This window comes from Alosa alosa, chromosome 12 (genome assembly GCF_017589495.1).
Source record: "Alosa alosa isolate M-15738 ecotype Scorff River chromosome 12, AALO_Geno_1.1, whole genome shotgun sequence".
In the NCBI taxonomy this organism is placed as follows: Eukaryota; Metazoa; Chordata; class Actinopteri; order Clupeiformes; family Clupeidae; genus Alosa; species Alosa alosa.
In genome coordinates this window covers 22,525,864-22,542,562 of record NC_063200.1, presented here as the reverse complement: position 1 = coordinate 22,542,562, position 16,699 = coordinate 22,525,864, and the positions used below count along the sequence as shown (strand labels likewise).

General features: G+C 39.8%; 1 protein-coding gene across 1 annotated transcript in view; it reads left to right on the top strand.

Moving 5' to 3' along the window:
- The first annotated feature begins 9,760 nt into the window (after positions 1–9,760).
- Positions 9,761–16,699, top strand: part of wdr36 (WD repeat domain 36) — a 29,011-nt gene continuing 22,072 nt past the window's right edge. The window contains exons 1-7 of the mRNA XM_048259922.1: positions 9,761–10,053; positions 10,657–10,684; positions 10,781–10,881; positions 11,043–11,160; positions 11,394–11,526; positions 11,758–11,812; positions 16,175–16,307. Coding sequence (XP_048115879.1) covers positions 9,898–10,053; positions 10,657–10,684; positions 10,781–10,881; positions 11,043–11,160; positions 11,394–11,526; positions 11,758–11,812; positions 16,175–16,307 — 724 coding nt within the window. The 5' untranslated portion in view covers positions 9,761–9,897. The remainder of the gene's footprint in view (positions 10,054–10,656; positions 10,685–10,780; positions 10,882–11,042; positions 11,161–11,393; positions 11,527–11,757; positions 11,813–16,174; positions 16,308–16,699) is intronic.

Sequence of the window (16,699 nt, the reverse complement as noted above, 5' to 3'; positions counted from 1 at the left end):
TACGCTCTCAAACCTGGACATCTTCTTTAAGACTTATTAATTTCACCTCTTACTTACCAGTTATATTATAACAGCCTAAGCAGCTCTTAATATCCTGTGTACTAATCTGCCAGCATGGCTTTAGGAAGTGCCAGTTTGGTCAACAGTTTTTGTCATTAGTTAACTGTTAGTGCTCTGTAAATGTCTAACTGGGGCTTAAATAACATATTTATTCTAATATTTTGAGAAACTGATTTTGGGGTTTTCATGAGATATAAGCCGTAATCATAATAATTTAGGTGGGAAAAATGAACTATTACACGATATTCTAATTTTTTGAGACCCACCTGTACATCATCAAAGGGCAGTGAATGAAATGCCACAGATTTGCTTGTGGCTGCTTGTGACACTTCTGACGCTGTTAATCTACCTTTTTTACTTTTCCCATATAGGGTGGAGTTTTCTACATTTTACGTAGTGACATCTGGTTATCTTTGAAACGAATTGCCTTGTGATACATCCGCTTATGCTCACACATTGCTCAATTTGTTCTACTATCTGCAGCATCCATCAGTGATTCACGATGTCTTAAAATTCAATTCACACACCTGAGCACCGTCATGCTGGAACTTCAGATATGCGTCAAATAATTTTCCCTCGGACCAATAGCAAACTGCTTATCAGTCTATTGCTTCAAAATATGGACATAATTTGTCAACAAGTGACTGATGTTAGAGAACCTCCAACAAACAAAAAAAGAAATCTGTTATTTTCTTGCGATAAGATGTTAAATGTAAGTATAAGTAAAGAAATGTCAACTATAGCCCACCATTTAATTAAAATGGAGCCAGGTCACTGGGGTATAGGACCATTTTGTTTCACCAATGTTTCATGGACCTAGTCTAAGTATGATATTTTGTAGTCACATAAAGCTGGTACAGTTGGCATAGGCCTAGCTGATGCAGAAAAGACTAAGGTTTGTGTAGCTGCATCTCTCCTTGTTAACACCCTCAAAGTGGAGTTATCACAATTACATTTATTAGCAGCTTGATAAATATATATATATATTTTAAAACAAATTTGTGGGATAGCCCACTCAGTCACCTCCCCTCACATCACCTACAGTAATATGGCCAATCAAAACTCTGCAGTCAAAATTTGCCTGTGCCATTATATAATGGTTCAAACTTCATATAAGATTTCTCATCACCATGATTCTTTGGATGCACACCAAATTTGGTGAAAAAAGGCACTCCAACTGACACAAATTAATATCTCATGAATGGCTTAAGCATGACATTTTGAAAATGTGGGAATGCTCACAGATGGTTCACCTCAAAGGTTCCTGTTGGCTGTTCCTGTGGGTTGCACAGCCAATCAAAAGTTAATATATCAATAACCAATAGTAAAATGCCAATTCATAATGTCATAGTGTTATACCAATTTCAAGCAAATTCACTATCTATATTTACAAATCTGCATACACATAAAATAGAGGTGGGGCTTGAGCCCCACCTGAGCCCATCAACCTGGCAAAATCTTAACGTTAAAATATTATTTTCTCATTTTGGTTCCATGTTACATTTACCGTCTCGGTCTGCTCAATCAATTTATTTTGTTTTGAATCTATTATCTTCCTTGTCAAAAAAGAAAAGCAAAGATACAAAAACATTTCCTATTAATTGCGCCCCACCTGTCACCCACATTTTGAGATCCACTGATATAGGGTAATCTACTGTTACCAAAAATGCAATATTTCAAGATAACACACTTTTTTTGGAAATGAAAATATTAATATTGTGCATGCAGTCAGTGGTGAATTAGCTTAGTTCTAAACAGTGCTCTAGGTTGAATGAATCAGTGATCCCATGAAATGCGAATGCGAAAGTATCCTATTAAATTGTTCTGTTTATAAATGTAACAATAAACAAATCTGTTTCCAATGTGTCAGCTGTAATGTGTGTCTGTGTCGTGAGCATGCATATATACGTCAATTTAATTTCTCTTCAAGTTCAAGTTCAAGTTACTTTATTAGTACCCATAGGTAGATTTTGTTTGCAGTAGAGTCCTCATACACACATATGAGAAAGACAGACAGAGGCACAAATCCCACATCATTCAACTTCTTACAAGTCCAGATCATAAGATATTGAAGTAAATACAAACAGTAAAAAAATACTACTTATTCCTCAGTGTAATGGCTGCAGGAACTAAACTGTTTTTGAAATGTTTTGTTCTACACCTTGGGATTGTGAACCTGCGACCAGAGGGGAGAAGCTGAATGGGAGTGTGGAAATGGAGTGGAATGTGGAATGGGAACTGTCATTTAAAATTGAACTATGAGTTTTAGATGTCTTGTATACAAGGTTTCCAAATTGACCTGTGGCTCACCAATCAGCCTGCTAGACTTCTTAACTATTTCATTGAGTGAGCTCTTGTTTTTCAAAAGAGAGGTTCCTAAACCAGGGGGGTAGTCGTGGCCTACTGGTTAGGGCTTCAGGCTTGGAACTGAAGGGTTCCCGGTACGATCCCCGACCAGTAGGAACGTGCCCTTGAGCAAGGAACCTCACCCATCACTGCTCCCCGAGCTCCGCTGTAGCAAGGCAGTTCACTACTCCGGGTTAGTGTGTGCTTCGCCTCACTGTGTGTTCACTGTGTGCTCTTTGTGTTCACTAATTCACGGATGGGGATCAAATGGAGACCAAATTCCTTGTATACGCAAGTATACTTACCAGGCCTAGAAACCTGATTTACATATTTCCATAGCACAATCAAGAGTATTATTCACAAGCGCACTTAACATATTGCTCAAACCCAGGCAGTGATAGGTCAAGTTTGCAGTGATTAACCTTGTAAGGTGTGCACATTCTTCTCATTCTTCTCTGTTGGATTACTCACAAAGTTTAATCACACTGATATCACATGCATACCACCTGACAGAGCACAAGCTTAGCTTTCCGATAGTATTAGATAATAGTTGCTCTGATAAATGCATGTGATAAACATGAATTTACATGAAATCATATTTATATTCTGCACATTATCTGCGATGGGTGAAAAATGCAAATTGCACACCCCTTCTTCTCTGTTGGATTGCTCACGAAGTTCTAATCACACTGATATCACATGTTGGATGTGATGGGGGGCTCCCAAATCAAATCAAGAAAGTATCAAAATTCTTATAATGTATTTTCCATCGGCTATGGCTCCTGACTGATAGATAGATACTGTTATATGTATGCCTGGTTTAACAACTACCACATGTTTATCCCATGTAGTCTAGGGCCTAGCCAAGGGGCCAGCACTACAAGATTGTGCTGATACATTTGGGCATTTTTTGTTGCCACCCCCCAGATAAGTCAAATGCCCCCCAAAGAGGACATCCTGTTTACCCCTCTGATTCAGACCCGCACACACAGAGGCGTTGCAAGCGAGGAGAGTGAGTGTGTGTGTGTGTGTGCTGAAACACGACCGCCCCCCACACACATACTTTTTGTCACGAAAATGTAGAAAAGCAGGGAGTCAAAAATGTTGAAAGCCACTTGTTTCTGTGTATAGACAGGCCCATACTAGACAGAGCATATGCTCTCTCTGTCAATGATCTGCAGCTTTTCTCAAACTATGGGCTATCTCGACAAGAGGATTGATTAGGCCTACTGGTCCGTAACCGCGATGTTAAGTTAGGCTATGTGCTTCAAACGTCTGATCATTTGCAAGATTGAATTGTATTATGGAACCGCGGACTGAAAGAAAAATAAACTAAACGTTTCCCCAATCAGGAGATATTTCTTAATTTGGTGTAATCGATGTGTGTTTTTTATGTTCTTCACAGAAAATGAGTTCAAAAGCACTTTTGCACACCTCGTTTTTGGGACAGGTGCGTCGGAGGTGTGACCTTCCTCGTGTGAATTCAATGAGGTCTGACCGAAACGTGTGACCGAATCGTTGTGAAATAAAGTATAGCATGCGTAATGGACAGTGTGGGGGACTTCTTCAACAAGCTTCACAGAAAATGAGCCAAGTTCAATGAGTTTAGAAAAATTATAGAAAACGGGTCCCACAGACCCGAACACCTTACAAGGGTTAAAGTCACCCACCCAACCTGTAGATCTTGATGTACACAGGCTGAAGGCTGCATATCAATTTACTGCAGTGAATGTCAATGTCATGTCAATATCATGTCAATGTCAATTTTATTTATATATAGCGCATTTACAGACGGCTTGGCCGCACCAAAGTGCTTCACAATAAAGTGCAATAAATAAAAACAGGAAGGCACAAAGACAAAAAGGGCTACAGTTAAAATAAATTAAGAAATGCAGAAAGAAGAACATTTAAAACTAAACACTGGGGCATAAAGGGAGACACTAGCCAAAGGCAAGTAAAAAGAGGTGGTCTGTGACCGTAGTGCTCTGGAAGGGGAATGGTGGTGGAGAAGATCAGACAGGTAGGTGGGGGCCAGACCATGGAGATGTCGCTTTATTCTGCTCCGTCTTTCACTTCATATACACAATGCCGCCTTAACCCAATGGGTAAGGGTATAATCTTAAATAAATCTTGTCACTAGTGAAGTTTCATGGAAAACGACCTTGTCATCATTATACTCTAGGCCTACCTATGAAAAAGTGGAATGCGTGGGAGACTGGGAGTTATAATGAAACATGATTTGACTCATCTCTAATTCTGTGTGCGTGTTGACTTTAAAGTTACCTAATAGTCGCGTTCAATGTAAAGTCCCATGTTGTCAAATTATGAATGAGCTGAGACTTGCCTATAAAAGATACTTGGTGCAAGATGGTGTATACTTGCAAGATGGCCTTCCTACACTTTACAGGTAACAACAATTATTCAACTATGTGGTTTTGATTTATCATCGGGAAAAGAAAGTGTTTTCCTTAGGGAGACAGGGGCTGGTTGGCACACTTTTCATTCTCTGTTATATTTCTCCGTCTATACCATGCATTAAAGCTGTGTGTTTAAGTGAAATCTGTGTGATTAAGTGAAAGCTTGGATCTCAGCTAAAAATAGGTATTAATTATCAAAAAAGTAACCTTGTCTTGAGCTATATATGATTAGAGTGGTGTTGTGCACTTGTGCCAACCTGCCAGGCACAGGGTTGGTTGCCTAGTCGGGATTGGTTGGAACACCTATGTTAAAGTCCTTTCCAGTACTCATTTTGCTTTTGTTTGAAGTGCTCATCTATATCACTGCCCGTAAGGCTTTGCTGTCTTTCTTGTGTGTTTTTCTTCAGTATACCCACTGCCAAGATCAATTTGGTTCCTATCGATTTTTTTAAATGTAAAATTATGTTCAGTAATTACAATAACAAGGTTAAAATAAAGATTGATGATGTATGTGTAAAATACACAGTTTATAGATTTGTCACAAAATAGCCACAGGGAATGTATATGCCAACCAACCCCAAAATCAGTGTGCCAACCTGCATCCACGTTTGGACACTCGGCACTGAATGAAATAACCATTGGACTTCTTGACTACTTTTAACTGTGACTGTTTCAGGTTACCTGAGTCTGCTCGTGGCGTTTTATACCTCACCAACGAGCGCTTCCACAAACTTGACAAAAGAGCAATGTCAGTGTCTGACGGACATGCAACCTGACGCGGATAACATACCCAGGGCTCAAATGGATGTGAGTGATACTTTTTAAATTAATTTGTTGCTCCTTAACACATATTTTCTCTACTCACGGTTGCAATTTGCACCAATGCAAAGTTAACATATTTGTGTGCAATTCTATGTTCGATGGCATTTAGAATTTTACGAAGAAACTCAAGATGGATATATGTGACAACGGACCTGTTGTCCATGATGCCTGCATTTTTCATCACATTGGGGAAAGGGATGTAGGCCCATGGCCTCAACATTCTACAGAGCAGAAGGAGCTGAATTCAGTACTTATGCATCTCCAGACGATAAAGGAGGTAGGCCAATTATGTCATCAATCTTAGCCAATTGTGACGTTATGTTAAATTGTTTATAGAAATGAGTAGGCCTAATACTATGTCCTAACAGGATCTGAGCGAGCGACTGTCCAACACTGAATCCGTTAAATATGCCCTTCATTATAAGCAGGATGCGATGCGAGTAAACATTAGCGATAAAATACGTTAATTTACATTGTTTTCAATTAGAGTGTCCTGACTGCATCAACGCAAGCGCATGCAACGCGACGTTTTGAGATAACTTTTGTCGGACGCCCAGTTTCTATGTTCTTTCTGTCGCTCGCGTTGCTCTGCTATTTTGGATGAGAAAATCTGACGCAATAGAAAGGCATAGGCTATTTGATGGATTCAGTGTCAGACAAACATACAAGACAGTCGCTCGCCCGGATCCTAGGACATGGTTTAATGGCTAGACATACTAGCAGGGGCGTGCAGAGACCTTTGAAGGGACAGGGGCTCAAATTTAAAAAAAGGGCACATGGAACAAAATGTTCAGAAAACGAACTTTATTTAAAACTTAATTTTGATTTCAACCCAATAGAGAATACATAGGCTACATGCAAATTCTATCAAAATAAAACATCTTCCATCACACTGTATCCACAAAATAAAAATATAACATTTGCAAAAAGTGCAGCATGGAATCTTGCATCATGCTTCAATAGGAGTGCATGTACTGTAGGCCTACTGTAGCCAGGGCACAGACAGATAGGTCTTTTCAGTTTTCATTAGGCTATTGTCTACACAGAGATCATAGGCTATACGGCTACATCTTATTGATTAAATTCAAAGCTAATTTTCATAGCTTAGAAATCTAGACGCATCCTAGCGGCAGCAAATATGTTATTGCCTAGTCTGGCTATAATTTTAATGTTTATCACAGTGAATTACCACCATTAGCAAGCTGGTGTCTTGCAGATTCACGTGCTGTGCGTGTGGCCACTAAGTGAAATGACGCGTAATCCTACTGTAAACAGAGAACGACGTGCGGAGTTGGGTTAGTTAAACAACTACAGTAGCCTATGTCGTCGGCTTATGGCGATTTAGAAAAGATAACCTAAGCTACTATAACATAGTAACCAGAATATGTTATGAACGTTCAGCCTTAGATTTTCGAAGCTGGCAGGTTATTGAAATGGATGGACCATGACATGGTTAAAACGGGTTTGATAGCCTACTTCATTAAACATGAAACAACTTTAAACATTTTATTCTCTATCTCTAAGCTGAATACTATTGCATGTTCAGATAGGCTAACTGCCAAGTGACCTTACCGTGCTCCCAAACGTCTCCTGCAGCACTGTGCCTGCGTGCACCTTCTGAGAGTTCACTGAATGTATGACGTCATGGATTGGTGGCCGCAAGGCATTTAATGCCAACACAGAGCAACACAGAAAATTGTTATTTTTGTACATTTCTAATTTCACAAACTATTAATGAGACATTTTAGCGAATATTCACGTTGGAACTAGCGGAAGTATTACACATTTTAAAAAGTAAAAAACGGGTCTTGTCAAAAGGGCACTTGGACATCAAAGGGGCAAAAGGGCAGGTGCTAGAGCCCCTGTAGCCCCCCTTCTCTGCACGTGCCTGCATACTAGCACTTATAGGCTATGATATATACAGTCCACAAAATATGAACAAAAATGAATAAATGTAACAAATGTCACAAAACATTTCTAATCTTACAGAGCAAAGAGACATGCAAGGGAATCACAGTCAAGAATCACAAGGCAAAGCAAAGTGAAAGCAAACACAGAATCCGGCGCCGAGTCAAACGATTTGTTGCTTGTTGGTGCTTATTCATTTCAAAACAATTCCACTGTCAGTGATAGCGCTTCAAGAGGTTTGAACGACTAACAACATAGCCCGACATCAGCCCCAGCAAAGGGGCAGTGATCGCGCTGTGTGTGTGTGTGTGTGTGTGTGCGTGTGCGTGTGCGTGCGTGCGCGTGTGTGAGAATGTGTGTGCGCCTATGTAACCCACGCACAGGCGCAGCCTGGGTGTGTGCGCCCATAAAGATGTGTTGGTTTTATGTGGTCAATAAATTATTTTCTTTCTTGTGTTATTAAAATAAAATGCTGTCAACTGAATTCTCTGCATTCCACTTTTATTTATTTGAAAAGGCCATTCACACCGAGAACGATACGGGGTAGCCTATTATTGTCCGCCGCGCAGTGAAGCGAGTCTTTTTTAGAACACTGTCCACACAAAAGGTTATAATATGAGATTGTGACTTACATTATATTACTGTAATGTCTGTGTTGTTAAAAACATTACAATCTGTGGACAGTAAACATCTTAAAACAAGTTTTCTATTCCATCCTTAGACCACAATGTTTTCACCTGTGGCTTACTGCATTTCCGCATGGTTTTATATAAGGAATTACGTAAGTGGGTGTTATCAAAATGTAGGCTATTTTTAAAATCTTTACACTTACCCCCCCTTTTGAAAGCAGATGCCTTGTAGATTATTTTGGTACCAATATTGACCTTGTGATTAACTGTCAGAGAGTGGCAAGGGTATAATGATAGTCATTTATTTTGTCTTGGAATCACAACTGAGGCCCACTACCAGGTCTTGTGAATCTGTATCTCAAAGTAGATCAATATAGAATGAAATATGTGTAGTCTACTTTAGACCATTATTTGCCAAGATATGCTCATGCGTTTTGTAAAATGCCTATGGAAACTCCCCATAGGACTTTTGGTTACCCAAAATGCATACTGAAAATAAAAGGCTTACTGTGTGGCAATCTCTTGGTGTAGAAGCATAATCCTGGTCAAATGAAAGATAACACTTTGAAGTTTCGCCAGGGGTTCTGATATACAACCCCAAAACAGGAAAAGTTTAGCAGAAATCTAGACGCACCCTAGCGGCAGCAAATTAAATCTACATTTGAATGTGGGTCTGGCTCGTCAGGCTAGGAAAAGTTGGGAAGTTTTGTAAAATGCAAATAAAACAGAATGTGATAATATACAAGTCTCGTAAACCCATATTTAGCAGCAAAAGGACATAGACAACATATCAAATGTTGAAAATGAAAATTTGGACTATTTCATGGAAAATGTATGTTAATTTTAAATTTGATTAGCATATATTATCCATGAAATAGTCAACTTTGCCATTTTCAACATTTGATATGTTGTCTGTGTCCTTTTTGCAACTAAATATGAGTTTAAGAGATTTGCAGATTATTGCATTCTGTTTTTATTCACATTTTACACAACATCCCAACTTTTTCTGTTTTGGGGTTGTAGAATGACTACACAAAATATGGAATGATTACACAAAAGTCTCTATTTTTGCATTTTCTTTGTTGGTTCAATGGGTGTGTATAAGATGGGTCTATACATATGCACAACTAATATTGGATAAAACAACATGAATGTTCAATTTCTAGGGATTCTTGTGAATATTTCAGTACCCAATATGCTGCATTTACTTATTGCTAAGGGATACACTGCAGCTAGAAGGGAGGGAAGCACCAAAGGCGGAGGGGGAGGGGGGGCATTTTTGATCTAATTTAATTGAGACATAGGCCTAGTAAGATTATTGTAGGCTATAGGTCTACCACATGACAATATTCTTTAGAGGTGATTGGTTTACCTCCACATCTGAAAATAAACCCTAATGTTATGTACTAACACAGAATTTCACACACTAACACAGAAATGTCATGCTTTTAACATAAAATGCACAATTTAGGTGCTTCTTCACGACACGATCTTTCTGCACAAGCGATAGACAGGTAGGCTATCGATTTTTGGCTTAACTGGAACGACTGCCAAACGCTGTATCTCCCCGGACAGATTTTAGCGTTACACACACTGTTGTACACAGCGTTATAGGCTGCTGTGTGGAGATGTGGTAGTTACTTTACTCATTTGTATTATGAAATAATAACCCACCTAGGAGTCTTTCACTAAAAATCAGTCACCAGAAATACAAAATGTCTGCTGGTAGTAAAAAAGCAAGCGTATTATTTGCTGGATTCCGGGCTCTTGGACTGTATTCAAACCATCTTCCACACGTGGTACGCTACCACAAGAAGCATCGGGAGTTCTACGTTGTTACAGCTGTCGGGAAATGTTTTCACACATACAACGTAAGTGGAAAATTATATGTGTTTCTATTTTAGCTTTCTCTAGTCCGTGTAAATAGTGACTTTTATTGACAGTACATTAAATGTGTTAAGTTAACCATGGTGACTGGTTTGCTAACAACCTGGCGTGAATCAAATATAGCTTACCCATGTTACAACAAACTAGAAAGGTAATGAAAGGAGAGAAACTCGTAACCACTAAAACAGACTAGAGTTACAGTCCTCTAGGATTTGTGAAGATGTACAGTGCGATCAGCTAATGACATCTGCAATTGCTCCGTGCGCATGCCACTAAAATAGTCATTGTTGCAGCATAACTATGACCTTAGAGTCGAGTCTAGACTTTTAGATACGAATGAAGATAAAGCCTACACACGTTTTGGTCCTATTTTGGAAATTCCTCATTGTTTATCACCTGCGGATCTGAACAGCGCTCTGTCATTCTTATTTAATTGTAACAGTTAACAATGCATTGCCATATCCAATTACCAAACTGTGGTCTTTCTTTGTTGTCTTTTCAAATATGTACACAAGTAGACTGGCCATGAGTTCTTTGCCCATTCATGCTAAATTTATCTCACCAACTCTCTAACCTAACTCTTTCAGGTTAAGAAACTTGGCATAGTTGCAGTCAGTAAGTAAACTCCACAGTCACATGGCATATTTATAATGCATTTCTGAAGCCATTTTTCTTCCCCAATGCTTTATTGAAGATTGTCTTTTTAATCAGGTAATGCCCTTCCCGATGATATATCTTGTCTGGCTGCTGATCGGATGCTGGTGTTCGCTGCACATGGCAAAACTGTTGTGGCCTTTGCCAGGAACAAAGAGGTGATCTGCTCTGACACACATATAATAGAATTTTAATGACTCTTTTTGGGAATATCATTGCGAGAGAAAAAAGAAACCCTGCCCTTGTTATATTTAACCACCTGAAAGCACTTGTTAGACTCCTATTGATTCAGATTCTTTGTGCTCTGGCATCCCGACAGGTTGTGCACACGTATTCTGGCCATAGAGATGATGTTCACCTTCTGTTACCTTTTGGAGACCATTTCATCTCTGTGGACAGGGAGAACACAGTCATCATCTGGGAGGTGGAGGCTGAAGGCAAGTTGCAAGCCTTTGACCATAGAGCTTTAGGAGTAGGCTACTTGTGCCACTGCTATGTGCAAGCCCCCTTTGTCCAGTACCATGAGGCAGGCCATTTCTATTTCAAGTTCACGCCACAAAATTAAAATAATGCCGAAGTAGTAGTCATTACTGGTGCTTGGTAGCGTTTATGTCATTGTTTATACTTTTGTATGTCACTAACCCCACTTTTTTTTAATTATCATTATCAGAGGAGTATTTGCAGATATCATTTGATAAAGTCTCATTTGATGTGTCTGCTGTGATGCACCCCAGTACCTACCTGAACAAAATCCTGTTTGGCAGCAGCCAGGGAGGACTTCAGCTCTGGAACATTAAATCCAAGTAAGTCGTTCAGCAAGAAAGATGTGAGATGGAAGACTGCAATTTTTCTGAGAAGCGAATCATGTCTGTTGTAGTCTGATGAGGTGCTGGGTTATGTAAAATATTAATATTAATTTGAGTTAGACCGAAGACTTTGCACTTTGCTCGTCATCTAAACAAGGGCCTTATGTGTTGTTGAAATCAGTTGTTTTAAGGAAGTGTCCCAAGTTTTAATCTGCATTTTTTCCTCAGTAAGCTTCTTTACACATTCCCTGGATGGACCTCGGCAGTAACAGTCCTTCAGCAGGTGAGATGATAGTAATTTATTTTGTCTTGGAATTACAACTGAGGCCCACTTACATATACTTATACTTATACTTATACTCATACGCGTAGATTACGGGCATATGTCCCCACCACTATTTATAATTTGAATTTTGTCCCCACCACTTCTAAAAATGTGCAAACCAATTGCGACCGAAAAAATCCCCACATACCGAAATCATCGAGTCTAAACCATGCGATAGGCGTGCACAATGACATCCTCCCAGCATGCACACCTGCCTGGATATGTGTGGAGTAGTGTTGCGCGGTTAAGGTTTTTTAACATCTGCACCCACCCAACCCGTCAGGAGCGTCGATCCGCACCCACCCGACCCTCCAGTCATTTAATGCCTGCTAGAGTTGACTGTAGCTCGGAATGCAATCGGTTGCAATCCAGCGATTAAAACAAAGCATGAACTCATGAGCGTCGGTCTGCCCTATATGTAGGCTATATCCTCTGATTGTAATGTTTACAGATATCTAGGCTATATTTGTAACATTTATTTTGTATTTGGCTGTTATAAAATCATGTAGGCCTATTGAACAGTTGAAACACATTGTGAACCCCAAAGTTGGAGACATGCATAGACATTGCTGCAAATTTAAATCCGGATTACTCTGGAATGGCTAACTGTACAGGGGAGTGCTTTAAACTTTAATTAAAACTTTAAACTTTAATTACACCTTTGTGTTCGGTAAGGTCTGCTGTTTATTCTGATATATGGTTTGTCATGTGTTGAGGGAAAGTTCGCGAAGCCAAGATTAATGGGTAGGGAGACGGGCGCAGAAAATATGATTAAATTAAAGTTAGGCTACTTTTCTCGCGAAACGTTTACCACAACAACTAACCACCAACATTGTTTAAAAGCTGAGAAAAAAACTCTTTCGTGTGATACATGTGATGAATAGGCTACTTCGCAAGTAGTTCAGCAAATTTGGGTGGGACAGAAATACCTTTACAGAGCAGCAGATCTGGCCATATCGGCTCTTATGTACATTGATTTAAATGCATTATCGCTTCACTACCCAACACGCGAACAAGACAGAAAATAAAAAAGAAACCAATGAGCTTATGTCGCGATTTCCGATAGAGAAAAGACCGCTATTGATAACCTAACAATTAGGATTTGCTTTGCCTACTCTGCTGTTTGGTTGTCCCAAACTTTGAGACGACCCATACTCGCATTAACTGAATCTTATCAACCCGAACTGCGATGTTCCAAACAGAGTGACAGAATGCAATGCCTAATAATCTCACTGCCTACTGCATAACAGTGCGCCTAGGCCTACTGTTAAACACCTGAAAAAATATTAAGCTGCTGTTTTCTTTTCATGACGAGCACTAGGCCTAAGTTTGAATGATTTATGACTGAATGGAACGTTGCGTTTTTAAGCGCCAGAACTGCTGATCACGTCGTGTGACAAAGTTTACACCAATCATCATCTTCTAATGTATCCTTATGTTGAGATGTCCATTCTCTTTGCCCTAGGCTATCATTTGTGCGTGAAGCATGTGTCAATTAAGACAGTACACAAGCTATTTTTATTGTTGTAATATTGAATGATTTCATTAATAAATTGTACGCACAGTGCATAGGCTACAGGATTACGGCTGGCGGCGCCACTGACCAAGGCCACAGTAGCCTGTGAACCTCTGATTTTCAAAGGAGAATCACGGCCAACGCAAGGGGCAACTCTTCTCTTCAATTTCCCTTCCAAAGTACTTTTTATCCTCTGAAGACGTCTATCGCAAGAATCTTAACATTCTAAGCAACAGCTAAGCAAATGCAAGCTAACAAAAGTGCAGTCGGTTCTCCCGCCATGGTTTTGGAAATCACACACCTGCTGCATCTGAAGGCCCACGCATAATAAGGCCTACGACTATCACTCTACACGCCCCTGTTGCACGTCACATTAATAGCTGATCCTGCCTCCTGGCTCCCCAAAATGTCGCATCATGGGAACAGATCAGCAGGCCTGCAAATTTTCCCCTCGTTTTCAGACACACGTTGCGGCAAAAAGACGTCTCCTATTCCCGCAAATTTAGCGTGATCTCTGTGTGAAAAGGCCTTTTGTAGAAGCATATCCTACAGTGCAAATTCTTCTTGTTTTAGTGTTAATAAGAAAGCATTGTCTCTACCTCAATATGAACTGCAAAGGATAGCCTAGGCTATAGGAACATTGTTTTTTGTCGGTTCGGGTAGTTAATCAGTGCATATTTTTGAGGGTCGAGTGGGTGCGGATGTTTAAAAAACCTTAACCGACGCAACACTACTGTTGAGCATATTGTAATGCAGCGTTGAATGGATGAATAGCTTACATAAGGGTACCCCGCACTTTTCAAACCACACTCAAGCTTATGGTTATTGTCCCCACCACTTCTAAAAACAAACTGACGCCCTTGCTTATACTTAGCCTGGTTAGCGCCACCACTTCTCAATGAACGTTTGGTTCCCAGACCACGTCTCATTTTCTCGTATTTGAAAAAAATGCCCAGATCCGTTTATTGGGTGCCACGGATGTCTATCAAATGCGTCTGTGCATAGCTCATCATCGTCTTGCTTTCCCCCCTGTTCTGTGATTGGTTCCCTATCTCAGGCGAAAATTTGCTCCATGGTCTCCAGGCTGCCTTAGCAGCGTGAATCAAATCGCGCGCAAGGCAGCATGGGAACACCCAGGCTAGCTTATACTTATACTTATACGTAACCAGGGTGCGATTTGTGTAAAAACCAGAGGGGGTGATGATTTTTTTTTTTTAAACGAACAAACGATTCATAGCCTAGTAATGTCATGGCTAAAAATAGCCTATATTCATTTTGCCACCTTTGTAACATTTACTTTTATCTTAGTTTTAGTTTACCGTGATGTATGACTTTAAACAGCGAGTGTGCTTGGTATGATGATCAGCTCCTCTAATGCAGGGTAGGACTACGTTTTGACAAGCATACAAATTCACCTTGTTCTTGCCCCATCTGAAATGACTCCTCTACTTTTGCTGCCTCCATCCTTTCTGTATTTGTTATGTAAACATTTTTTGTATATGATGGCACTGAAGTCTTGAGTTAGTGAATTGGCTAACAGTGTTAGTTGGTAACCAAATAGCACACATTGCACTACACGCTGCGTACTGTAGGCTACGTGCATTCTCTCTCCTGCTGATTTGCGTTCAGTAGCCAAGTGCGTAATATTGCAGAAGTTGAAAAAGTGTTTATTGTAGCCTGCAGAAAATAAATAGCCTACAATTATACTGTCAGTTAATTGGCTACAGTGCAGTGAAGTTTGGAGATTAAAGTTATAGGGCAACTTGAAGTTTTATGAAAATAATTTACGTTTAAATACCCATCAACATTAGTTTTTGCAGTACAGATTATTTCTGAAAGTTATTTGTCTACTAGGCATAGCCTACTGGCTGATTTATCAAACGAGTGCTTTCTCGTTCGTCCTCCGCAAACTACAGGTGTTTCGGTAGAGAGCCATTGAATAAGCGATGCCAAGCAATTTCTGTAACACTTTTTGTGACATTCAGCTAATATCTCCTCATTTAAGTTCCTTCGGACAATAGGCCTACGTTCTATACGTGGAGTTGTCCTCCATCTCCGTTGCATCAGTTTTCTAATTTTGAAGGTTCTAAAATATGACGAAATGCTTCACTGAATCCTTCTCGTTTTCTTTGTCCAGCTAACTTTTCCATTGAAACTAGCCATTTATGATGGATTACACAGTCGACATTCTGAAATGTCCTGCACGATCAAGGCCAAATTAAGTTATCACGCAGCCACAGTGTCAGCTGCATGAGTGCTGACGGTGACGATGCGTTTCTGATGTCAGATTATTATGTAGGCTAGCCTACTAGACTGTTCTCACGTTGCAGCGCTTTACTTATATGAAGTAGCATTAATCAATATGAGGGGCAGAGGGGGATAAATGTTGCCCCCTGATGAAAATAATTAAGCAGAGGGGAGGATATCAAGACCAGAGGGGGGGAAATCCTACCCATCCCCCCCTACAAATCGCACCCTGTAAGTAACAGTCCTTCAGCAGTTGAGATGAATGGATGAGCAGTCTCTGAGTATGGAATATTGTAATGTTTCTCATACATGAACAACTGTATAATAATACACTGTCTGGATAAAGGTCTACTATGTCGCCTTTCATCTTTGTTGTCTGTATTCTTTCAGTGTGTTACAGATAAATATGACCGTTACATGCATTGCATGCACAGCTAATCCTGATCTGCATCTGATCCTACCATATTGTTTAATACATATTGTATTTTACAGCATGATTTACAGTAAATCTTGAATGTAGTTTATTATGTATACATGCTCTTGTTTGTATTTCTCAGACACCTGCTGTAGATGTTGTAGGTGTGGGCTTGGCGTCTGGACAGGTGATCATTCATAACATCAAATTTGATGAGACACTGATGAAGTTCCAACAGGACTGGGGACCAATCACGTCCCTGAGCTTCAGGACAGGTACGGTCATGTATATTTATTGATCGGTAGGGTGCATCATCCGCCTTGACATATGCAAATTAATCTGTCCCTATGCTTATTATGTTCCAATGACCAAAAAAACATTCCTGGTAAATTTTGAAGTAAATTGGATAATATTTAGGTGGTCCACCATTAACTTTAATGAATGGCCGAAATTGTTGCCAAATTCAGGAAATCGCCTGGCAATATGGGGGACTATGGGGGTATATTTCACATTATTTCACTATTATCAATTTGTTAGCCAGTAGTTATTTGAATTATAACTGTATTAAGGGCATAAAGCACACAGCTCATTGGATAAACATTGGGTTTCTTTATGTTGTCATACATATTTTGGTGATTTTCTCTGTTATTTGATGAAAAACACCTTG